At 40.4% G+C, this 24,912-nt stretch overlaps 1 protein-coding gene across 1 annotated transcript in view; it reads right to left on the bottom strand.

The window, feature by feature from the left end:
* Positions 1-546: 546 nt before the first annotated feature.
* svild (supervillin d) overlaps positions 547-24,912 on the bottom strand; it is a 45,150-nt gene continuing 20,784 nt past the window's right edge. The window contains exons 4-29 of the mRNA XM_088439447.1: positions 24,693-24,745; positions 22,665-22,750; positions 19,964-20,042; positions 17,759-18,198; positions 15,985-16,120; positions 9,971-10,121; positions 9,708-9,791; positions 9,528-9,614; positions 9,241-9,418; positions 9,001-9,173; positions 7,659-7,814; positions 7,442-7,578; positions 7,222-7,369; positions 5,771-5,916; positions 5,531-5,706; positions 4,554-4,689; positions 4,133-4,433; positions 3,910-4,064; positions 3,735-3,831; positions 3,036-3,243; positions 2,835-2,968; positions 2,574-2,729; positions 2,362-2,505; positions 1,633-1,745; positions 1,379-1,534; positions 547-1,280 (exon numbers count right to left, since the gene is read on the bottom strand). Of these exons, the coding sequence (XP_088295573.1) occupies positions 1,194-1,280; positions 1,379-1,534; positions 1,633-1,745; positions 2,362-2,505; positions 2,574-2,729; positions 2,835-2,968; positions 3,036-3,243; positions 3,735-3,831; positions 3,910-4,064; positions 4,133-4,433; positions 4,554-4,689; positions 5,531-5,706; positions 5,771-5,916; positions 7,222-7,369; positions 7,442-7,578; positions 7,659-7,814; positions 9,001-9,173; positions 9,241-9,418; positions 9,528-9,614; positions 9,708-9,791; positions 9,971-10,121; positions 15,985-16,120; positions 17,759-18,198; positions 19,964-20,042; positions 22,665-22,750; positions 24,693-24,745 (3,917 nt within the window). The 3' untranslated portion in view covers positions 547-1,193. The remainder of the gene's footprint in view (positions 1,281-1,378; positions 1,535-1,632; positions 1,746-2,361; positions 2,506-2,573; positions 2,730-2,834; positions 2,969-3,035; positions 3,244-3,734; positions 3,832-3,909; positions 4,065-4,132; positions 4,434-4,553; positions 4,690-5,530; positions 5,707-5,770; positions 5,917-7,221; positions 7,370-7,441; positions 7,579-7,658; positions 7,815-9,000; positions 9,174-9,240; positions 9,419-9,527; positions 9,615-9,707; positions 9,792-9,970; positions 10,122-15,984; positions 16,121-17,758; positions 18,199-19,963; positions 20,043-22,664; positions 22,751-24,692; positions 24,746-24,912) is intronic.

The following is a 24,912-nucleotide window of genomic DNA, read 5'->3' on the forward strand; positions in this document are numbered from 1 at the left end:
ACATTACTCTTTCTTGTTCACTTCATCAAGCTATGATTTGAAATAAAGATATAGTAGACATTAAAAGTATTTGTGTAAGTAATTGGTACTATATTTGACAGTATCTGATTAGACAGAAAATCAGTGCTATCACACATCAGCAGAACGGCCGAAACGAAGCTTCATGAAGCACATTTTTTTTTATTCCTTTGAGATGGCGGGCGGAATTTAATACGTTTGACTGTACTTCTGTTTAAAAAAAATTCATGAGGTTTCATTTTCTCATGACTAATTTGTAGCCTTTGCTGAAATTGACCAAGAGGAAAGACAACCTGCAGCAGAGTGCAAATGAGATCACATATCTCCTCCTGGTGGACGTAGACCAACATTGCAGTTATCTACAGATAAGAAGGGAGAAAAAAAAAAAAAAACACTTCAGGTTTAGCCAGAATTGCAACTTTTATTGGGACATACTTACTCGGACTTATGACTTTGAATGCCAAAAGTGGACAGCAGAATTCTTTCATCTTTACCATGTCCAGATCAAAATTTGAAATACTGTCAAACCATTTTTAAAAACATTTTATTCATGTTTGTTTTCACATGCCAAAAATAATAACAACTGCCATCCATTTATAAGTTTTATACAAACAAAAAAGCATAATATTGCGGAATAGCAAACAAATACAGTGGTTATGAAGTTACGCAACATACATGTAACATACTTAAAGAGCCTTTTCATACACAAGCGTATACGATTAATGTTTTTCACACGAACACTGTTGGCAAGTCTTTAAAAATTTTTTTACAGTTGGTCAAGATTATTAAAAATAACCCATAATTACTTACCACCAAACAATATAAAAAAATATGGGGGTCAAGCAATGTCTTTTGTTGCAAGGCCTCGGGTGACTAAAGTCAAATATTGGACACCAGGTGTAACAAAGGCTTTAGATTTCACTTTTTTCAAAAAGCAACATTCATTGGATTAAAACAATACACTCATAGTATATTAAGATATTATTACACAATATAAACGTAGAACACATCACAAGCGCAAACAAACGTTAAGAAAAGAAATTGCACATGATTAATTGCCTAAAATTAAAATGAGAAAAGACTATAAAAACTGTACACGTGTTTACAAAATGAGATTTTTTTTTTTCCCCGCTGGAATATTAAAAAAAAAAAAAAAAGGTAAGAATGTATTTATCTTAGAAAAGACCCTTGTTTTTCTTCAGGTTCTTCTGCTTCCAGTTTGGCAGGGCGTTAAACTCCACCCGACTCATCTCCAGAAGTTTCTAGACAACAAATTCCAAGAAAAACATTACAAGCTTGTTGGACTCCATTTTTATGTGATGATTTTTTTTTTTTTTATTTGTATTTTTATTTTTTGTACCTTGAAGTCCTGGTCGGACAGATAATCCTCCAGGCGGAGAGGGTCCACCCCGTCGGGCAGGGGTGATCGGGTGAGCTCCTCGATGGAGTATTGTAGCTTACTGAGTTTGGACAGTGCTTCCTTCACTAAGGTCACTTTGTTTTTAGAGCCCTCAATCTGAAAAAGAAAATATAAGCATGAGGCATCTGTCCAAACTGGGACTCACAGAGCTCCTTGTTGAAAAAAAAAATAAAAAATAAAATATTGAGCCTAACCTTGGAAGCGATACTGGGGTCCTTTTTCCAGTATGGGAAGATGTTGGTAAAGGTGAGTGGCTCACAGCCTGCCATGACCAGATACGCCTGAGGGGGGCGCCGAGAACTCTTTTCTGTGAGGCGAAATAACATGCACATTCATTCATTTGCTGTATACACTTAATAAAGTACCGTATTTTTTTAAAAAGCTGATGGTGCGTCTTATAATCAGGTGCGCCTTATATATGGATCAATATTGAGATTGGGATTTGTAGATGGGGAATGAACTGATAAAGTAAGCTGTACCTGTTTACAGTTGAACAAGGTTAGTCATATTGACTGAGTTATTATGCTATTGAGAGTTTAGAGTTATTATTGTTATTACTTTGAGTGTTATTATATTGTGATTGAAAAAGTTTTAAAAGATGTCATTAATTATAATCCGGTGCGCCTTATATATGGAAAACACACTCACACGAAAGATGAAAACATACTTTAAATAATACTGATGTCATTTACAATAGTTTGTTTTTACATAAGTAAAAGTGAAGTCATTTATGATAAAAATATAAAATTGAAAAATGTTTTAACCATTTAGTAAAAAAATGTACAGTGCATAACATGCAGTAAATTTTTTTAAGAAAATGAAAGGATTTCAGATCTACTTTATAGTTGGAAAAATGCAGTTTTATCAAAAACAAAAATTGCTCAATAGAAAAAGGAAACTGAAAAAAATGCCTTTGTACTGACCTTTACAGTACTGCAGCGCCGTTTCCATGGCGCACTTTCTCTCGTTGTCCCAGCGCATCTTTGCCGAGCCCGTGCAGGGCTCCTCCTCGGGCTGCCAGCCCTGCCACAGGTACACCTCCATGCGGTTGTCCAACAGGAAGAGAGCTGGCGCGGGAAAGGACGCCATTAGCAAACGCGAGGAGGAATCGCTCGGACGCGGGCGCCGGGGTTACCGGGCTGCTGTGCCGAGTAGAGGTTCTCCTGGAGGAAGGGCATGGCCATGACTCCCTCGGGCACCCTGGCGGGGTACAGGTGCTCCTCCCCTTCGAACACGCCCGAGCTGGCGCTCAACCGGAACAGCCGGGGGGTGTAATTGTACTTGCCGGGGTCTGAAAGTAGCCACGCCCACTTTAAGTAACTCAGTTGCTTTACTAATGACTTAAAGAAAAAAACACGTCTTTGGGATTGAACGTTGACATGAAAGGCAAAAAAACCTTGAAGCATGCAGTCGTAGGACTTCCTGTCCTGCAAGCCGAGAACCTTCTTAAATTCCGCAGGCTCGCTCCCTTCCTCTATCTCCTCAACTTTCACGCGGCTGCCGCTGCTCAGGCCCAACTCGGAAGGACACCTTGAAGAGAGTCCAAACCGTCAGGCGGCCATCTTGGACCGTGCCCATCTTGCGCTCGGCGTCCTACCCTTGGCTCAGTCGCTCCACGGCTCTCTTGGCCACCTGCCTGGCGCCGGCGTGGGCTTTGCAGCCGTGCCAAACGTAGAGGCGAGCTTCCCGAGCGTGGAGCAGCACGAGGACGGCCCGCGAGCGCAGGCTGGCGCCCATGCATTCCACCTCCAACAGCATGGCCTCCACCTCCGCCTCTCCGCGCACGCAGAACAACCTCCAAGCTCCTGGGGGAAGCCGCCACGAGATTACGTTTTATCACCTTGTGGTACAATGGCTCCCTCCTCTGGCAAAACTGAATTCAAGACAAATTCAACTTGGCCGTTTTCTAGTGACAGGGATTTTTTTTTTGGACTCCTCTAGATGGTGTATTGGTTTAAAAAAATTGCAGTAGAAATGTATTAGATTAAATTCGGACAGTTTCATTCATTCATTCATCCATTTCGACCGGGTTCATTATTTTACTTGTCATCGGCATATAACGAAGAATAAAAATGCATTACTAGTAGTGAGTAACCGCCATTTCACGGAAAAACGGTCTACTCATTCACTGCCAATGACAGCTGTAGATGTCAAAGGTCCATTTTTTTTTGAACAGGGCTGCCAATGTTTGACATAGAAAGGAACTGATTCAATGCAAGCCAGCCCTGTCAAAATTGCTTTTTGACGTCTATATCCATTAACGGCACTGAAAGAGTTGATTTTCGGCTAATTGTACCTGCATTTTTAACGTCCCGACTGCCCTTATGGATGATCAAACCACCTTGGAACAGCTGGAGGAAGCAGGGAGGCTCTTTGCCCTGACTCACCAGCACCTGCAATCATCAAGCAAATTTCATACGCTCAGAGCATATTGACTCACTTTTTTTTTCAATTTGAATTTCAAGACCTACCTGCGAGCCCCTGAAGCTGCCAAGCTCCACCGTCTTGAGAGCCGAGGTTCCCTTCTCGCTGACGCTGGAATGGAGGCCCTGCCAGAAAAAGCAAGCCGTCCTCTCACGGCCAGCCACGCCAGCACTTAGCTCTCCTGGCTTCTGCCGTTTCCCCACTAGAGGGAGACAAATCATTGACGCACCTCCTGAAGTACCTTCACACGCTCCTCTTTTGAGAACTCACCGAGCGTGGTGATGGAGTACTTCCATCGGACGATGTAAGCGTCTCCTTCGTGGAGCTGTCCCAGGCTCTCCTTGGGTACCTCCTCCTCGCCGTATTCCTTAATATGCCAGGCGTCCACGGCCACCGTGGACAACTCGGCCTGCCGCCCGTCCTCCGTCCGCACCACGCCGTGGCCCCGCTGGACATCCACGCCCTCCAGCACAGTGCTGACCGGCCGCGGCTCGTTCTCCAGCAGCGCGTTGGCGTCGCAAGGCTGCAAATCCAGGTCGGGCGAGGAGCGGACGCTGGAGTGGACCGGGCTCTGAGGACACAATTATTTGCATGTTTTATGGCAGTATTTCCCCATCTAATGGCACAGTCCCAACAAGTAGCTAATATTGCATGACCTCAGCGTTCATATTTAAAATAAATGCTTGTGCACCTTGACTTCCTCCGTTCCGGTAGCCTCCTCCTTCCTCCTCTCGGCCCAGTCCAGGAATTTCTCTCTGAACAGGGACGTCTCATTGTGTTCTGACAGACGGCCAAACAGAGTCCAACTTGGCCGGCCTTCTCCTTGCCTGAACAGTCACATTCATAGGGTTGTGAACCTTTGTTGCAGTAGCATATCATCACCACTAGAGGCTGCAGCAAGACAACAAATAGGGTGTTCCCTCACCCCCCCCCTCCCTTTTTTTTTTGCATGGATTTGCATTATGGTTTACGTCTGGATTTCTATTGAAGAATACACTTTTTTGTTCTGCATCTGACCCATATATCCCAAAATTCCAGTTGTTCTAAAAACTGCCTGAAATGAATGGAAATGTATGATTCTTCTCATTTCTTCAGTCTAGTTTCCTAATCAACACATGGCAGTCGTAAAGTGTACAATACTGTACCATGAAAGGCCAGTATCTGCACCGATACTTTGTATGGGTACTCATCCATTGTGAGTTTTGGCCTTTGGTTTAATTCTATAGAAGGTGTACTTGTTATTATTTATTTATTACTTGTTATTATTATTTTTAAACCAATTAATGTTTGAATTGATTGTATTCCAAGGAGAGAAATTTGAAAAGAGCTTAATGCCTTTTATCATTTTACTAATTTTCTATACTGTGTGGGGAGACATTTCACAAAAACTATATAGTAGCTGAATTCTTTTTTTTTTTTCGACAGAATGTAATTATAAAAAAACAAGCAATGTAAAAACATATAAAAATTAAACAAAAAGGAAAAAAGTATGATAAATAAATTCAGCAAAAATTAGTGTACAGTATATGAAAAATAAATAATTGAAAGAAAAAACCTCATCTTTTCTCTTATAGAGGGTATTTTTATGAACGTACCCTCAGCAATAAACAAGCGAACACTGTACATTTGTACACCAGTGGTTCTCAACCTTTGGAGTCCTTTACTCACTGTGGTACGTCGCTATTGGTGCAGGAGGCATCTAAGGGGTTAACCCTACAGCTGCTGTAATCATAGCTGCCACTGTAGAGCTGCTTGCCCAGTTTGACCGCAACCTTTCTGTCTCCCAAAGGAACGTCCTTGCCGGTCCACACGTACACCTCGCCGCCAAAATCGAACACCAAAACCTGACGAGCGATTGGGAGTTAGTCATGAGTACAAACCTCCAAAGATAATTCAATAAATAAACACCTCTTTGGAATCAAGCAAGGTGACACTTGGAATGGAGGCCCACGCGTCTTCGTGAGGCACCAGTTTGTCTCCTTGCAGTCTGTAGACCCCATTAGAGTCCAACACGCCGCTCTCGTAAAGCTCATCCTCTTCTGGCTCGCCCGCCCCTGTTAAACACACACAAACACACACACACACACACACACACACACACACACCAAGGGGAGCAGGGTGAGCATATGTGCAGAGCAGCAGGGGGGATTCAAGACAAGCCCTCCAGGTCAGGAGGCAACCATGAAGCTAAAACGCTCACGCTGAGAAGCAGTAATACTGGCGAGCTTCATTAAGTAGCGGAGGAGGGAGAACGCCGCAGATGTGCAAGTCACAAGTTCAGATTCTAGTTTTTACCATCAGGCTCAAGTCGCCGTGGCAAATTCCATGCGAGTGCAAGTCGGTAATTTTCAAAAACAATTACTTCAAACTGATAACATTTAGGGGTTGAACTAGTGATGGATAAAGAAAGCTTCATGAAGCACTTATATTTTTGTCACTACTATTTTTGGACTCTTCTAGATGGCACAATCTAGATGAGTCACAAAAGGGCTTCATGAAGCTTCATTTTAACATCATTATCAACTTGGTATAGGCAAGAATCAAATTCAAGTATTGGGCATATTTTAAGGTATCCGGTAGTATTGAAGGCTAAAATGATTTATTAGTGCGTGTCAAAATGTATATCTTTATTCATGTGTATATTATACAGTGACAATCATTGCCTACTTTATTGTACCTATATTTTTGTAATGTGTATTTTGTAGGAATAGGTGAATACAGATACCAGGTTTAGTATCGGTCTGATACTGGCCTTATTTTGTGATCTTGGGTATTTGTGTCGGCTGCCGATACCAGCCACTGATGCTTAAAGGGCAATAAATAAATAAATAACTGAAATTAAGTCTTCCTTGGTAGTAGCTGCAGAATCATCAGTTGTTTGCTCAATTTCTTTTCATGGCGTAAAATAAAATTGTAATGGTAGCATCAATACTTAATATCAATGAGTACTCAAAAGGTGAATACTTATACTTGATATTAGTCTGGAAAATGTGGTGTTGGACACACAAAGCACTTTTATATTTTTGGACTCTGCCAGGTGGCACTCTTGGGTTAAATAGATGGGAGATTCAATATAGTTCTATTGCTCTTGTGTTTAAAAAAAAAAACCAAACAAAAAAAAACAGGTGCTTCATGAAGCTTCATTTCCATTTACTAGATTAAAGGGGTATGAAACATCCCTCATAGCAACAAAATATACAATAAACTCCACCCTTTAAAAGTCAGGGAGAAAATAATTCATAGTCTAAAGGGGTTCTCGAGGTCTTGAAAAACGTTTCAATCATCACCCCCGGACTTTTGAGTCTGACTTAGGCGAAGTCATGTGATTCAAGTAATCAATGACGTACACCGGTACAAACCTGGATATTGGCTCTTTCCTCCCAGCAGACTCCAGAACTCTTTGGCCCATTTGCTCTCGGTGTTGATGCCCTCCTCCAGCACAGTCACCTGGGAGGCTTTGCAGCCGAGGTCCCGCTTGGCCTGGACGAAGGACGCCATCTCCGAAGCCTGACAGCCGGCAGAGTGGATTTGGTGCGAATCCCGAACCCCGTTAGCCCTTCCGGTGAGGCGGCGGCTTACCTTCGCTTTCTCGATGACATTGGCGAACTCGCCGCTCCACATGAAGCAGTGCTTGGGAGTGATGAGAAGGAAGCAGTCGCCGCTGTTTAGGGACTTGGACGTGGGCTCCACCAGGCGAACCTGCACATGCCTCCGACCTACAGACAAGCGAAAGATTGGCTCAAAAAATGAGGTGAAAATCATAAATGCTCATAAAAACACTTAAAATTTTCCTTACCTTTGATGCGAATGAGCATGAGCTTGTTGTAGGGCAGTGCGCTGTTGTTGGTCACCACTTCGGTGGATTTGACACTGCGCAGGTTGACCTTGCGGAAGTTCTCCTTGCTGGCCAAGCCCGCCAGGGCCACGTCTGCGAGGTTGGAGTGTTTGGCCACTAGGTGGAAGGTAAGCAGGGAGACACGAGAGCCACAATTTGCTCAGTCTGAACGGCTTCGAGTGTTAGAAGGCATATTAGACTTTTTTTTTTCCCCATACCATTTCAGACTGGCAGTATAACCATTGTAAATTTTCAGTGCCATCCTTTTTTGTACTGCATGCTAACCTAAGTCATATACCTGTAAATAGATTATGCACTCTACCCAATGGGGCAATATAACGAAATATAATTCTAAGTGCTTGGCAATATTAATTAGGGATAGACAAGTACTAGCTAAATAGTGAAATTGACGTGCAAAATGGCAAAATGCTAGATGAATGGTTTGCAAAAAATGTTTATAGCAGGCACTAACTAAATAACACATTTCCAACTACTAATTACAACACTAATTTCCAACATTTTCTGACCCGAATACCTGAACTAAATAAACACCTAGGATTAAATGCCCAGACACATGAAAGAGAGGTAAAAATAGGTCTTTGGGATTGAATGGAGTTCATTGTGATATTTAACAACAATGTTAAGTCTACGTTAAAACTGATTTAAAGTATCCATTATTGTTGTCAATATATTTTCCACAAGATTGATTTTTTTTTTTAATGAATCAAAGCTTTAAACAAATGTTTGCTGGATTTATTACTTCATATGAAGTCCTAATGTCCGAACGACTGGTGGGAAAAAAAACAAAAAAACAATCAAGATTTGGGCCATATTGCCTAGCCGTAGTGGGTATATTATCAATGTGTTGGTACTTGTCACGGCAACGGATAAAAGTTTCGGACACTTTCCTGGAGCAGTTTTACAATCACAAAATAGAAATTACAAATTTGGAGAACAGAAAAATGTCATTATTTTCATCAAACGTGAAGGAAAAAATGTTCTATAAAAATACATAGCTTTTTCTTTAAAATTATGTCTGTTTTTTGGAGCAAATGTTGTGCATTAAAAGTATAACTTGGTATCTGCCTGAAAGTGGTCTTGATAATAATATTAATCATCATGGCTGAAATAAGAGTTCTAAATGCGTCAAGTGATACTAATAATAACAACATACTGTATATAGTAACAGGCAGAATAATGATCATAACGATCATCTCGAATGTATATGTAAAGTGTATTCATTACATTTTTTTTCTCATGTAAAAGGTGTGTTGGCTTGAAGCACAAGAAGTCCGTCTCTTACTGCGCTCAACTTGGATCCTTTTGGTCTCCACTTTGGCAATGTTGAGCCTCTGTTCTGTGTACACCTGCCGGATGTCATTGCGCGCAGCAAGCGCTCTCAGTGGGTTCCTGGAGCCCTGATTCCTCCTGTTTGGCCGCACCGCACACTTATGCTTGGCCACGGCAGATGTGAGCCTGCGGAATGCGTCATTTGTTAATATGGGTTTCCCATCGTTTTTTTTACGTTTCGAAATGGACGGACTTGGGTGTGTTGGCCTGGATCTGACTCAGGTCCTCCACGGTCACGATGACATCCTGGAGGGCTGAGGGTGAGATGGATCTGTAGAAGTTGCCGAAGGTCTCGTCGTCATCCAAGGTCATCACTTCTTTCTCGGCCTCGGCTGTCACTTCAATGGTGGATGTGCTGCTTTTGCTCACGCCTGAGATGGAAAAAGAAACAAAAACACATGGCTTGAGGTCAGTTATTGAGATCTATCTTGTAGTTTGGAATGGGGAGGGGGGTGTCAAGGGCGCAGAGGACGATTATACCTTTACTGTGAAGCTTGTCGAGGAAGGACTCAAGTTTGTCCAGCCTTTTGTCTCCTTCCACATTGACATCAGTTCTACTGGAGATTTCTTCAAAGCAATCAAACATTCTCAGTATCTGCATGACACTGCAGCATTTGTGCATAGAGATATATTGATATGAGAAGGGGAAGTGGTCACTACCTTCGAGTGGCTTTACTGGTGTGGCATTCGACTTCTTCATGGGGGTAAGACGGGACTCGCCCTTCCCCGTATCTGACACTAGACCTGATGAAACATGAAAACAAAATAGCGAGAGACAGAGACAGAGAGAGAGAGAAATAGACAACCAGATCAATGAACTAAGTTGACGTGAGGAGCTTCATTTAGTCAGGACATAGCCTTATACTGTATCATCGGGGAAATAAAAAAAGTCTGCGGTCTTGATATTGTTTTGGAAGCATTACCTTTCTTAGCCATGCGCCCGGCGACGGTGAACTGAACTGAATCGTTGGCGGCTCCTTTGCCTTTACTCTTCCACTGCTCTTCCTTATCCTTGAGGATCTTCATCCTATCGGCCAGTGACATCTTGGACGATGACGCATCCACGTTGGACTTCTGCTCCAATGGTTTTGGGAAAAGACAAAAAAAAAAAAAAAAAAGGTTACATTTCCTTACAAAGACGCTTGTACTGATTGAAATGGTGAGGATCGATATTCCTTAACTAACTTGCAGTAAAATTACTTATTTGCAGCTGAGCTAATATACAGGCTAAATGAAGTGAAATATTCCAACTCTATTTGGGAAACCTTTGCCTGTGGATAACGAGGCTACACGTGTCAGAAACCTCTACGTCCCACAAGACCTGGTAATTATTGGAGCCGAGTGAAATTGAATCCTCGTCAGATTCTTAATGTGGTAAGCGGCGTCTTCCAAAAACAACTAATCTGCTTTAAAACGCTCACTTCAAAAAACCACATGAGAAATGTTGCGGAACGTTCAATTCCCCGCGGGCCCTTAATCACCCAAAACCTGCTGATTAATTGCTGCTGACATTTTTTTCACCTGATTTCCTCCAGTTAAAAACAAATGAACACCATTTTTCATCCAAGGACCAAAGGCGCCATGGCTATGCTAACTAATGATTCAGTTCTTCACCTCTGAAGCATTTTTTCATCCTAAATGTCTTTTTGCTACTACCAGGGAGTAATTGCAACAACTCGAGGTGACCTTGTTGATACACCACATTGTTGCAAAAGTTCAAACATGCCAAATTTGAACATGAATTTGGGAAAATGAACACTTCATACATTATAGTATATTGCAGTATGTGTGCATGCTTGTGTTGATGTATGGAAGTAAGTAACTGACAGTAATGAAAGACATTTGTTGGCGTTCGACTTGTAAACCATCTTTAGCGTGAAGGCCAGACGAGCAAAGTTAAACATCTACAGATGTCTGCAGTTCTTAAAACAAGAGGGAAAAAAAAGATGTGGAGCACTAGCCATGAGCAGTAGCCAAGCTAATGTCAATGTGGCATCAGATTAGGGCATATTCCCCCCTGAAAAATTAGCCAATCTTGTCAATCTGACGTTAAATGCATGTTACAAGCATGTCTGCGTTACTTAAAGAAAGATGTTGTCAGCTTGAAATCCATCACAAGTGTTTGTAGCACTCGGTAGAAACATACGGTACACTTGAAAAAAAAAAAGAAAAAAAAAGCATGTTCATTTAAATCACTGCATGATGCATTTCAGCTGTATTTAATTTTTTAGTACAATACATTTTGTATTGTACAAAGAATTGGCTACTTGAGGATGTCAATATGCGCCACGATATTAAAGGCAAGAAAAAAAGTAAGAGTTGTCTGTATGAGTGATGGACAAATTAAGCTTTAAGAAGTACTTGTGGTATTTTGGGCTAGTGTTTAAATTTAAACCAAAAGCACCATCTACAGGAGACGAAAAAAATGACACAAGTGCTTCATGAAGCTTCCTTTTCCTATCACCACTGAGAAGAGATGGACTGATTATTGTTGAGGCCGATTATCTCCGCAGATATTTGGCATTTTGAGGAATATCAGCATTGGCCTTTTCAAAAAATCTGAAGGGCGAAAATATATTACTTTCAAGACGCATTGTGCAGAACTTAGAGTCGATGTTTACTGGTGTTTTGTGAACGCAGCACGACATAAATAAAATTAAAACACAACCAACAAACAAATGAGAAACTCACTCGTTTCCACACAAAACAATATTTTTTATATATATATATATATATATATATATATATATATATACATATACACACACACACACACACACACACACACACACACACACACACACACACACACACACACACAATGTACAATAAACACAATACAATAGATTTGTTGCTACAGTCCAGTTGTATTTAACTTTATGTATTTGCATTTTTCACCCAATGTAGAGGATGGAAGCCAAACTGTGAATTTGCAGCTGGAGGGTCAAAAGTTGAATCTTGGCGGCAGCTAGCGAGTCAAAAACTAAATTTACTGTTTCTGTGAGGAACCCTCCTGATCCCTCCTCACTAATTTCTGACAGGCTGGCAATAAAAAAATCTTGAGTTCTGCTCTCCCAGGTCAGTAAATAAATTGGAGTGAGCAACATGTTTAGAAAGGTCCCAGTGTGTTCCGAATTTATGCAAAAACGCTGCTTTGACTCAAACACAATTGCCAGCAAAAAGGTAAAAGTGGAAACAGATTTTTTGGATTGGCGCCCAGCACGCTGCACACACTCACACACGCGAGGTTAGCACACACTTGACCTTCACATTAAAATGAGGCATTTTTTGACCCGAGAGTGCAATTTTGAAATCTTGTGCTGATCTTGTGCAAGCTAGCTTTGGTTTTCACATTCAAGACCTCAACAGCAAGTTGCTTGAGGCTACTCGGCTCTTTATCGTCGCATGATGTCAGCCACGTTTAATGGTTCTCACACACTTGCCGAGTGGCAAAGCCCATCTCTGGACCCAATGAAAGAGGGGGAAATACTACATAATCCTAACAGGACCCCAGAGACTCAAGGGGGAGGAATAAGAGGAAAAGGCTTGTATCTCCCACAGGAAAACTTTTTACTTTTTACTCAGCCCTCTATAATGGCGCTGTGCGGCTTAGGGAAATGAGTTGGTGCATGTAATGGGTATTTAATTAAAAGTATCCCTAATAATGCACTGAGCAGCAATGTGGTAGTCTGGTGGTGGAATCACAAAAAAACTGAGCAAGAGCCTAACACTTTTTAAGCCAATGCCAATGACACAGAGTACAAGAATTTACATTAGGCTATTTCTGACTAACACTTTTATCTTAATCAAATACTGGTCAAATGCACAAAACAAACAACCTTTACTGTTTATTGTATGGACCACATTCCTGACAGTTAAAAAAACAAAACAAAAGAACCTCCGAACATCTGGGTAAAGATTTTGTCTTAGAAAAAAGCAGAATGACTAAAATAGTCAAGTTTGAGTAGACAATACCTTCTTAAACTCAATTTTTACATTAACAACTTAAACTACAGTATTTCAAAGGATGCTTGCGGAAATAGGCTTCTGTCGATAAAGCAAATAAATGAACAAATAACATCAGCCCACTGCCAAAAAAAGCTTCTGACATTTAAAAAAAAAAACTTACTGGCATCAATTAGGCTTGAGTTAAGTCAATGAGACACATCTTTGAAGGTAATACGACCAGTGGTTCTCAACCTGAATTGGTATAGTACTGGTATTGATACAGAATATGCATATTTACAGAACCCTTCTTTATTGAACAATAGAATATGCTGTTTTTAAATTACAGTTATCATTACTTATTTATTTATTTATTTTACTGGTGCAATAAATGACCAGTGTATGAACATCACCTTGTTCAAAGAAGAAAACCCAGTCCATAACCCAAAAAATGTCGGAAGCTCCACTGAACCCAAGACGAATTGACAGAACCATTAGAATTCGATGGAACATAGGTTGAGAACCACAGAACTCGACCCCTTTCGGCAGGTATGGAGAAGGTGGGATCTGGTCTAAAAATACCACACCACAAATGGGGCATTGTGACTGGTGAGGAATTAAAACAACTTAAAATCAACTTAAAACGATTCAAACCCTGTTCGACCTTATGCTTGAGTTTTTACACAGTTTTTGTCTTGTGGGGATGTTAAACGATTAAACATAAAATAGTTTCAAGTTTGTTTGGCGCTCTCAATGTTACCCCTTTTGGGGCACACAGCGTGTGTTTGCACACTCACCTCAAGACACCGGAAAAGATGGACAGGCAGGTGTCAAAGTCAGAGAAAAGGGTAGAGTCTGGTGGTGGGGAACTACAAAAGTGAGGGGCAAAGAGGGAGGAAAGGTGGCAAGAGGAAAAGTGGGAATTAACAGAGGAAAACATTAGAATGAAACAAGGACAAGAGGAAATCAGGGGAAATGGATGTGAATTGACATTTTTTTTTTTTTTTTGCAGGATTGTGTTACAGTTACGTACCTCAGATACTCAAAGCATCTTTATTTCATTAAAACTATCTGACAGAGTATCCAAGAATCAGTACGCAGGGGAGATTTCCAGCAAAACATTCATCTTTGGGGATTGTTATCTGTGTGCAGGGGTGAGGGCGCACACTGCGCAGGCGGTGTTTTGACAGGGCGCCCGGTCACCGAGTCACAGCCGGACTTCAAAAGCATACAATTGTGAAGGAGTTTAACAATCTACATGTTTTGAATCCTCGTCTCATTCAATTTATGTGCATATTAAAAAATAATCCAGGCGAATTGCTCTCCTAACTCAAAAGTTGTAGATTTAAACAGAAGCTCATTAATGATTAACCTTTGAGCATTATGTAAGATTTATAATGACAAATCCAGAGCTATAATGAACATTCTTCAGAGTTTTCCAGCATGACAGTGGCGCAGGGAGCTATATCACAGAGGTAACAGGAAACATCTGGAGCTGGTTGGGGATGGCCATGATGTGTACCAAGCATGTTACATCTCCCTGCTCAGCCACATATCAACCTAAGAGCAACAAACGTCTGCTGCGGGTTGGCAAAATGAGCTGTGGACAGGGAAACACATCATTTTTTCTTCAAAAGTGAATACAAAATGCATTGTTTCAGTATATTCTTTTCTGCATGGGAATGTTTACATTGCATTTTCTGATGGTATTGTTCGGAAAAAGTATGTCATGACACTTATGAAATGTGTGGGCTCTGCAAAGAACGATTATTTTAATAATCCGTTAATCGGTTGATTTGTTTTTTTTTGAGTAATCGGATTAAAAAAAGTTTTAATTTGCATTTCTTTATTTAAAATAGGACATTATTTAAAAAAAAAAAAGGAAAATTAAATTATGATGCAGGTAATGATTTGATCCATAACATTCTGTTAAAGAGGCAAAAGTAAAAACAAATATATGATTTTGATACAACACCAAGATAGTCTGCTTTTACGGAAGATGAAACGGATGAGAAAATATTTACTGTTGAACAACATAAAAGCTGAATGTTTGAAAAAAATATATAATTTAAAAAGGTGTGCAGACAATTAATTGCTTGCCAAAAATCATTAGATAAGTTGTCAATTTATCGAGGACTGTTACAACCTTGTATACTTTATTTGTTTAAGTGGGGGAATAAGAGGGTAGACATTGCTCCTATTCTTTTGTTGTTGTTGTTTTTTTGTAAATTTACGACTAAAATAAAACAGGTCCTTGACAAAATAAACTTTTCAAGGCACCAGCGTAATAGTAAAATAAAATGACTGCTGCTGGACATTCAGAATCTGCTTTTTATAAATGTTTGCATGCACAAATTAAGATTCTAAGCGCTGTCTTTTTCCACCACTACAGCAGAAAGCTATAGTTGGACAAACCGAAGCATAATGATTATGTAGTGTTATGGTTTGTTTCTTATTTTACCACAATGCACTTGTTTGTATGGAAACCAGCAAAAGTGTGATGCAAAAACATGCGTGCGCTAAGATTGCCGCTTTAGCAATGTGAATGACTATATTTGGCACAAAGTTGTTTAGAGAGGGAATTCTTCGACATTGAAGTGAGGGAAGTGGAGGGCAAAAAACAACAGGAGAAGCAAGCGTGACTATGAAAGGCTCGCAGGTGTGTGTGTGTGGTCACGGTGCCGTGTTTGATTTGGATGACGAGAGGCTAGCTAAAAGCTGGATCTTTGGCATGGCTTCTCCCAAATGTGCTGCACCGCCCTTAAAAAGCCCAATGAAGCTCTCACTCCTGGAAGCAGCTCAAAAACAAAAGCGGGGAAAACGATGTGTCCGCAGCCAAGAAATTACGTTGTGCACATAGGCGGGGGAATCCGCCCAAAAAGCTGACATAGCAAAACCCTAAGACACGGAGAGAAACTTTCCCCGCCGGTTTTTAAGCTGTTTACCTGATAATGAGCATAAACTCATAGCTCAAGTAATAGCAAAACCTCACCTTTTTCTTCCAGGCGTTCTCAGCATCGTGGAGTTGGTTGAAGCGATCAGCTAGCGATGTCTGAATCACATCAGACGGTTTGGACTTTCTTGTCCATTCCCTCTTCTCACTGTCACCACTGCTGAAGTCTGCGAGTCTGAAAATAGAAGACCAAATGCATTAAAAAATAATAAGTGCATCATTGACACACTTATTATTAATACATGTATAATTACTATATGTCTTTCATCAAATTCTTTACTCAGTGATTATCTCTACATCAGTTTACCCCCTAACCAACACAAAGCAAATTTTTGAGGAAAATATTTTCTTAAAACAAAATGTGGTGCCATGCATGTCTGATTTAATATACAGTACTTTGAAACTATGTTTGTACTGGTGTCTCTAGGTGTATTTATTAAGCTAACTCCAGAAGACAGATTGTCAATTGTAACATTGTCAGTATTATTTTTGGCTCATCAGCAAGAAAACTGCATCCGAGATGACTATGTGGATCAATATAAAACAAAATAATGGCATTCTGCATTTTGCACAATAACACAAATTAACAATAAATTGCTTTATGTTCCAATAAAATTGTTCTTCATTTTAAATGAAAAAATTTATGTTCCAGTCATGATGTTAAAAAGCAATTTCCTTGCAGAAAACCTGTTCAAATCGCACATACCCCCTGAAGTGCCTTCACGAACCCCCCATTTGAGAACCACTGGTCTAACATGATGCATCCATTTGGGTACGAATTCCAAAATATGGCTCCTTGAAGTCCTGTAAAGCTGAAACCATTTGGGTCACAGGGACCCCAATCCAGGGGGGAATATTTTCCATGGGCCCCCTCATAAAAACATCAACTACACATAACTGCCCCAAAATGTCATAAAACATTCCAACCTAAATATTCATGACACGTTTAACTCATTCAGTGCCACTGACGACTATAGACGTCAAAAATCAATTATGACTGGGCTCCACTCACAAAGTTCCACTGGTTTATGCCATTTTTCATCTTAAATGAGGGCTGGGGGAAAAACAAAAAACAAAACTAATTTGATTGATTTCATTTTAAAAATGAGCTAAATCGTGAAATTGATGCTTTGCAGAATGGCAGAATGCTGGATGAGTAGGTCACAAGACTTGTTTACGAAAGTCCCTGATTACTTAACTCATTCATTGCCATCGTTATTATGACCCTTCATTACACGAACGCTTTAAAAATTAAAAGACAAAGAAAGAAATAAAAAAGCAATAAAAAGCAAAAATGAAAACCAAAGAAAAATAGACAGAAATGCCTGGTATTAAGAAAAATACTACTTTGGAATTGAAAAGCAATTGTAACATTTATACAAGTTATGCACGTGTTATGACTGTTAAGTTCATGTGAAGATCAAATCAGCATATACTATCATTGTTGAACATTTTTTACACAGGATTTATCCTTTTAATAAATCAAACCTTTGAATATTTTGTTGGCTTTATCGTTTCAAGATCATAATTGTCCAGAATGCATAGTGATTTTATTTTTTGGCCACATTGTCATGCAGTAGCTGACAAAGACTTGGCCAAGTAAGCAAACTAGTTCCACATTTCGCTTTATGTTGTGCTGCGGATGAGCGCAAAAGCTTGTGACAATTGCGATGGCAATTATTTGCTATTTTATTGAGCCTTTTGGGTGACTAGTTAACCATCAAAAAGGATTCATGATTGAGTGCTACATGCAGAAGTTGCATTTTGGCTGGTGTGAGGTGTAATTGTAGTTAAATGGGTAACAATCAAAGACCTCTGTTTGATGGTGGAACCCATGCTTCCGTCCAAGCTGTCCATCTCCTCAGTGTCCTCAGATACCGTGGAGGTCATTTCCAGGCTCTCGTCGGGCGAGGGGCTTCGCATCTCTTCCAAACTGCTGCCGCTGCTGCGCTCGCTCCGCCGCCTCTGGACGGCCAAGTCGCCTCCGTCGGTGACGTCGTCCAGAAAGGAGTCGTCGTCGTCTTCGTCGTTTTCCTCCTCGTCCTCGTCGACATCTTCCTCCGGGTCGGCCTGATCGAGATCGTCGGCGTCTTCGCTCTCGGGGTGACTCAGGGTGACGCTGCTTTGCCGGAGCGGCGCACACTCGTGCGCCGAGCCCTCGCTTTGGTCGGACTCCACGCTGGTGGAGCGGCTCTTCTTCAGGATTCCCTTGATGCCTCTCGTCCCGGAGTCCTGGCGCTGCAGCGAAGGCGCCTGTGGCAAAGAAGAGCCTTTTTATAACTAGACGCTCAATGAATAGTAAACAAAAGCAGCACTCCCTCAATGCTTCAGTGACTCACTGCTGTTATCAAGAGTTTCTGGGTTAGTGGGTTACATCGGCGAGGTGCCCAGATGAACTGGACGGGGGATGGGGGTTGTTTTGACGCAAAAAGGGAGAATTAGTGAGAAAATGCCTGGAGCCTGACTGTAACATGGAAAACAAATCCCAGCAACATTGCAGATTTTTAACTATTTTGGTTTTTACAGTCTGAATACATTTTTTTTTTATTTTTATTTACGTATAAAGCCTCCTGAGTGCCAGCCTCTGCGTTTGTGACAAAGTTTGTGTACATTTTGTCTTATAAAGACAGCAAAGAGAATTGCTAACAACCCAAAATCATGTAACATCAATGGAAAGGCCAAAATGTTCTATGGAGAACACACAAGATTTAGTAGGCTAGCTCCAATGAGTAAAAAGATATAAACCAAAAACAAATGTCCGTAACAGTGGACAAAATTTAATACGCCGGGTTTCTGAAGGATATAGTGCAAAATCGCAAGAAAAATTGTCTAAAGGCTGTGAGTAATGCCGCACTGTGAGTGATAAAGAAGCCATTTTTTTTCTTTATAACCATTCTACCATCAGTGCTAATTTCTGTTATCCTGCCAATAATACTTCACATTATAACTAACCATTAAGCTAACAAACCATTAATAGAAGAACTTACACAGATGCATCTCAAATTAAAAGCCAAAAGGATGGTTAATTTTATACAATTTTTTTCAGACCATCACAATTGTGAGTAACCAATTCTATAGTCATCAATACTAATACCAAAAACCAAAATCACTTGTACTTTTGATGCATCCCGAGCCCCCCAAAAAGACCTACTTATTCCAGTGTGGCATTTTCCTTCAAATTTCATTAAATGAATAGCGATTTTTCTAATCTTCTAATTTGTGATTTTAAAACTGCTCCAAGAGCGCATCCGATACTAGCATCAACCTCCATCACAAGTATTGATACCTTTAACTAAGGCCTGGTATCAGCCCGATACAAATACTTGGTTTTGGTACTCGCCCATCCCTAATGTCATATAATATATTTTAGTACTTTACTCCAAAAAAACCCTCAAACAAGTCTCAGGTTGCTCCTTAAGGCAACCCCTCCATAAATGGGGGGTTTACTGTGGTTATTATTTGTCAGTCTCGGAGCAAAATCTCCGTGTGCCGTTCAGAAACTCTAACCACAATCACATGTTGCGTCAAGTCAACAGCAGCATGTTGCAGACACTCCATTAATTCTGCTTGAGAAGATTTAATACATCCAGCTGCATGATATAGATGGTGACGAATATGTGCTTTAAAAACATGTTTTCACTCTGAAATAGATTAAATGCCAAGAGCGCAGCTGGAACCGCAGCAGGCATCCCGCTGCAGTTCAAAGGTCAAAAGTGAGTGCGGATTTAAGAGTCGGCACGGCTAGGTCGGGTGTGAAAGTGCAAAGCTGGGCGGGTGGTCATGTTTTGTGGAGAACTATAACATGAAATATGCGATGATGCGCCATTTGAAGAATGTTCACCTCCTCTAAATGACATATCCTTACCATAAATGACAGTGTGCACATCAATCAAATCAGCCAATTAAAACCAGAATCCGCCGAGTTCCTAGTGATGAAAACCATGTGACAATCGCCGTCGTGTGCAAACTTTAAGAGCACTCCGCTAAGGTCGAAGGAAGAAAATCCAGGGCAACCAACCTTTATTTCTTCCCGTGCTTCTTCCCGTTGCTCCATCAAGGGAGGCTCCTCGACAGTGTCTGTCTCCTCCATTTTTTTGCTGTTGACAGAAATAACACATAGAAAAGACGTGAGCTCTCGTGTGACCAATTTTAATGGAAACATTGCTGCTTAAACATGATGACACATAGGAAAACTGCAAAGGGGGGTTGGGGGGTGGGCAGGGTTAGCTTAAGCCCCCTTTTTGCTATCATAGCATCTGTTATCTGTTATTAAGGTTTCCTAAAGGCTTACAGAAATTCTCCATCTTGATTCCCTAATGAATCACTCCGTGCACCGCATGAACAATAATGGGCACTCATCAATGTCAGAGCAGGATCAGTATGACCGTAAACAGTCCTAATGAGGACAAGAACACCAAAGCAAATCTTGGCATAGGGCCCAGATCCTAGATATCCCATTGGAGTGTTTTGGAACGCTGCAATTCCTCAAGTTTCAAAAAAGAAATGAAACGAAATGAAAAGAAATGAGCGCTGTGGTGACCTGACCAATTTAAGGGGAAAAAAGTGTGAGATGTGGAAACATTTTGGTTAGCTCAAAAGTGGGACAGCTTTTGAGTTATTTTTTCGAGGCATATACTGATGATTACTGGTCAAGGAGGCCAATAACTATTCGGAGCCAATATTTTCAGTAAAAAAACTAAAATAAATAAATAAATAAAAAAGTATACAAAGACCAACTTTTAATTCGAATGTCTAAGCAAGTTTGAACGACTTTTCTGGATTGGACAATAGTGATTATAAACAAAATACACAACATACATGAAATGACATCACACTTGCTCAGGGTTCAGAAAACGACCAATCACGGCTAAGCTTGCCAATGTCACATGACCAAACTCAGAAAACAGGGGAGCCATGATTGGTCTTTACCTGAGTCCTGAGGAGCTGGGAAGCCATTTTCAGGTGGTTAACCCTTTAAGAAGGATAAAAAATTGTGATAAACGAAGCTCCGTGAAGCACTTGTGATGTTTTACAACCCCTCTAGATGGCACTGTTGTTTCAAAGGGGAGGACATTTAATAGATTACCACTGCCCTAACTTAGGGACCCTAAGGTTTATTTTTAAACCAAGAGCACTATTTAGAGAAGTTAAAAAAAAAAAGACAGTCACGAGTCAGCCGATTTTTAAACAATTGTTGTATTGTGTTACTTATTACTCACCGCCATATTATATTATTGTCAAAACAATTCTCAAGAAATTTTTGGGGTTGGGGTTTTTTTGGTGTTGACTTCCCCTTAAAGGACTGTAAAATATCTCATAAAATCTTTTCTTTATAGGTAATAATAGTTTTGTAAATCACAACAATTGCATTACTTCCTATGGCAGAAATTATTTTTGGAATTATGTTTGGAAGTTCCAATGTAACAACCAATGGAACAAAGTTGTATTTCAAACTGGAAAAAAAGAGAATAATTAAAACTTCAACCTTCCTACAGACGCTCACAAAGTAAAAGGTTACAGTCGAAAAAGCGGTAGCTAAGGCTGCTATTCTGATTTAGATCACCATGGCGAGTGTGTAAAGATCAAATGGGAGTTTGGCATGAAAAGAAGCTCAGCCAGGTTACTTCCGCAAAATATATTGTTCCCTTTGGCAACAAAATGCAAAAGCAGGAAGGCTGATTTTCATAAATATTGGTGGAAGGGAGGAGCCACTGAATGTACATTTTCATGCATTTTCCTGTAGATAGGCCTAGAACAAATCACATTTTCCAGCCTTATTGAGGACGACAATGGACTTAAAACAAAGGTTGATGAAAACGTAATGGTATTTGGGCCACCGAGCTTGGCAAAGGTCCAAGCGGTCTGGTTATTTGCTCTAGACGAAACGTTTGATGGCCTGGAATGACCTCCGTTATCTGTTTACCCAGCAGAGTTTGTGAGCTGTTTCGTTTCAAAGTGAGCTGCCTTATTCCGATTGGACAAAACAGACTACACAGCAAAAATTGTGTGTAAGGGGGTAAAGGAAAAAAATGAATAAATAAAAGGTATCCTACAACACAATAACATTCGACTTGGAAAAAGTTATTTCTGTAATAATGTAATTTCGGTAAATTTGATGGCTAACGTATGTTACTTGTAAATCCAGAACAGTAAATTTATTGTTCTAATTAGTTGGTCATAATCTCAGTTGACACCAAAAAAACAGTTGTGTCATTAGCAAACAATAGAAGTTTTTACATTTCTGATGTGTTTGTAATATCATTTATCATTAGAAATAGTTTTGGACCAGAGATAGAGCCTTGCGGAACACCACATTTTCTTTGACATCTGCTGGCTCGAGTGTTACTTGTTTCAACAAAAGGATTCCGGTTATTTAAATAAATAATAATCCAGTTATTAGTCATTTGTTTGTCTTCATGTTGCATTACGCTCCACTTTTGTAAAGCCAAATATCATGGTTTCCAGTAATACAGTACGTCATCTTCCACTGCTAACTCAAAAAGCGCTGTTAAAGTTGAGCAATTATTTCCTGACAACAACATTTGACTGGCAAGCGCACATAACGTTATATGTGCTCAGAAATGTATTACGGATGCTGTAAAAAGAATGATTTGAGATCACTGATCATAGCTGGCTTTTAATTATCGGAGTGTGAACCTATTATGAAAAACGGTTTCATTGAGTCCAAGCGAGCACAGACCATAGACTTATTTTCTTACCGATTTGGCGTTTCCTTTTCATTCCCGTCGTCGACAGGCTGACACTTCACCCTGCCGCCATAATCGCCGCTTCCATCATCCAGATCCTTCGGGATAAAATGAAAAAGAAAGCGCTGCAGTCACGTTTACGTTTTTTTGTGCGGGAATAAGAGCGAATGTTCCACACCAGTTGTAGGGAAAATAAAATAAAAAAGATCGTGACAAAGGCACATCAATAAGCGAGGCCCCACCCCTTCACTTGAATCAGGTAGTGGGTTGTCCTGTTGATCAGAGTTCAAAGCCCGAGACACAAAAGTGATTTATGAGCAGGTCGAAAAACTACCTCCCTCGGTACATATTGTAAAAGGAACACAAGGAGAGATAAGCCATGCAAGTGCAGGATTTTCCGCAGAAGAAAAGTATTTATTTATTTTTTTTAATTTTATTTCCATTTACGGCTGGATATTGCTACTATGAAACACTTGGATGTGAAGTGTGAATGTCAGAGATGAATTAGACTTTGTAAACAGTCAACTGAGGCCCTTGGGAAATCCGGTGCAAAGGTATGGGTCTCCAGATGTTATTGGAAGAGAACAAAAGTATGTAGTATGAAAGTCCCAGAGTGAGTAATCTGGACATTCGGGCTAATCCTGCTAGGCCGCTGCATCGCACGCTAGGCAGGATCCATTTTGAAAGAGCTCTGGCCCTGAAAATTCAGAGCACCGCTTGGACCCTGGGCTCTTTCAAACAAACTGATTTAGGAAATCCATACTCTGCAAATACACATTTTATGACGGCCATCCATTCTGAAAAGCAGACACGCATTTGTCACCTGCTGTCGGAGACGCTGACTCACCGGCTGTCAGCGGAGACTTTGCAGTCGACGAGCGACAAGAAGACAGACAAAGTGTTTTGCTTTTGTTTCTGATGACTTCCAGGTGAGAGATTAGAAGAGTACAGATATGGTCCGCAACAAAGGTTACGAGAGTATTACAACAGACTTCGGTTTTTCCCAGCAGGTTTTCTTTTATTTTAAGTGGCATCTGGCTTCACTTGGCCGAGCTTGGCACCGCTCCTGGTCGGTGAAGGGCAAACAGCTATTTACATCCAGCATCACGTTTGAAACATAAGCAGTCTGGGAAAACCCACAAATCTTTCCAACTTTTCTCTCTCTCTCTCTTTTTTTTTATTTTTTATTTATTTATGAGCACACGTTTGTGCAGGGTTTCATCCCCGAATGTCCCAGGGCTCCACAAGTTAATTTTCCCATCTCAGTGTCCTGACCTTCATAGGCCGCGGAGTGTCGTAATTTTGGCCAAATGTGCAACCAGGTGCAGGACAGCTTTGCGTGATTTGCACTAAATGGAGCAATCTCAGGTTGCAGTGGAAAAGACCGGGCAGGAAATCAGCTTGGCGATTGCAAATAATTAATCACAAACTGTTGAAATTAACTCATTGTCATTGCTTCCATGCCAGACCTTGAAATTTGCTTCATAGAGCACTTTTGTGTCCAAGGGCTGTAAATAAAAATATCAAAATTTTGTCCAACAAATATCAAGCAGAAAGCTTTTAATCTGGTGTGTATTTGAAGATGATGTTTTAATAAGACGTTTTGGAAAATAGCACAGGAAACCTCAAATATAGAATTTCTTTTTTGATTATTTGCCAGACTTGATATGTGTACAAAATTTCACGTTTTAAGGCATGTTTCGACAATCAATAAGCGCATATTTTATATGGCAACAGCTCATCGCCCCGGCAAGATAAAAAGCCATTTTTTTTTTTTTTACTTTTTAACTTGAACATCTTTAGAAAACCCAGTGAGATAAAATCTCTTAATAAAGATAAATTGGGGACATATTTCAGAAATGGTCGACTTCCTGTAAGTCATCTCTAATATCTACAAGAGCTTTTTTGTTGGTCTTTGAATTGTTACATATCCCTCCAACTCTTTGTGATACATAAAATCATCAAATTATTGTGTACACATGTAACTAAAAACTAAATTAAACCAAAAAGAAACTAAAAGCAAATAAATAATTACCCTACCTTATGAGACATCTTGGCGGTATAACTCGGTTTGTCCCACGTCTTCAGGTCATCTGAAAGAAACAACAGCGAGAGGGCATTTCTCATTTTGAAAGCTGCTTCTTAAAGTCTCTCACACACACATCCTAAGGCAAGGTAGGCAGACCCTGGATCCAAGATGGACATTTGGCACCCTCCACATAATGCACTCGGGCCAAACATGGTCACTCAAGCGCAGGCG

This window comes from Hippichthys cyanospilos, chromosome 17 (assembly GCF_059441005.1).
Source record: "Hippichthys cyanospilos isolate Australia breed blue-spotted pipefish chromosome 17, RoL_Hcya_1.0, whole genome shotgun sequence".
Taxonomy (NCBI): domain Eukaryota; kingdom Metazoa; phylum Chordata; class Actinopteri; order Syngnathiformes; family Syngnathidae; genus Hippichthys; species Hippichthys cyanospilos.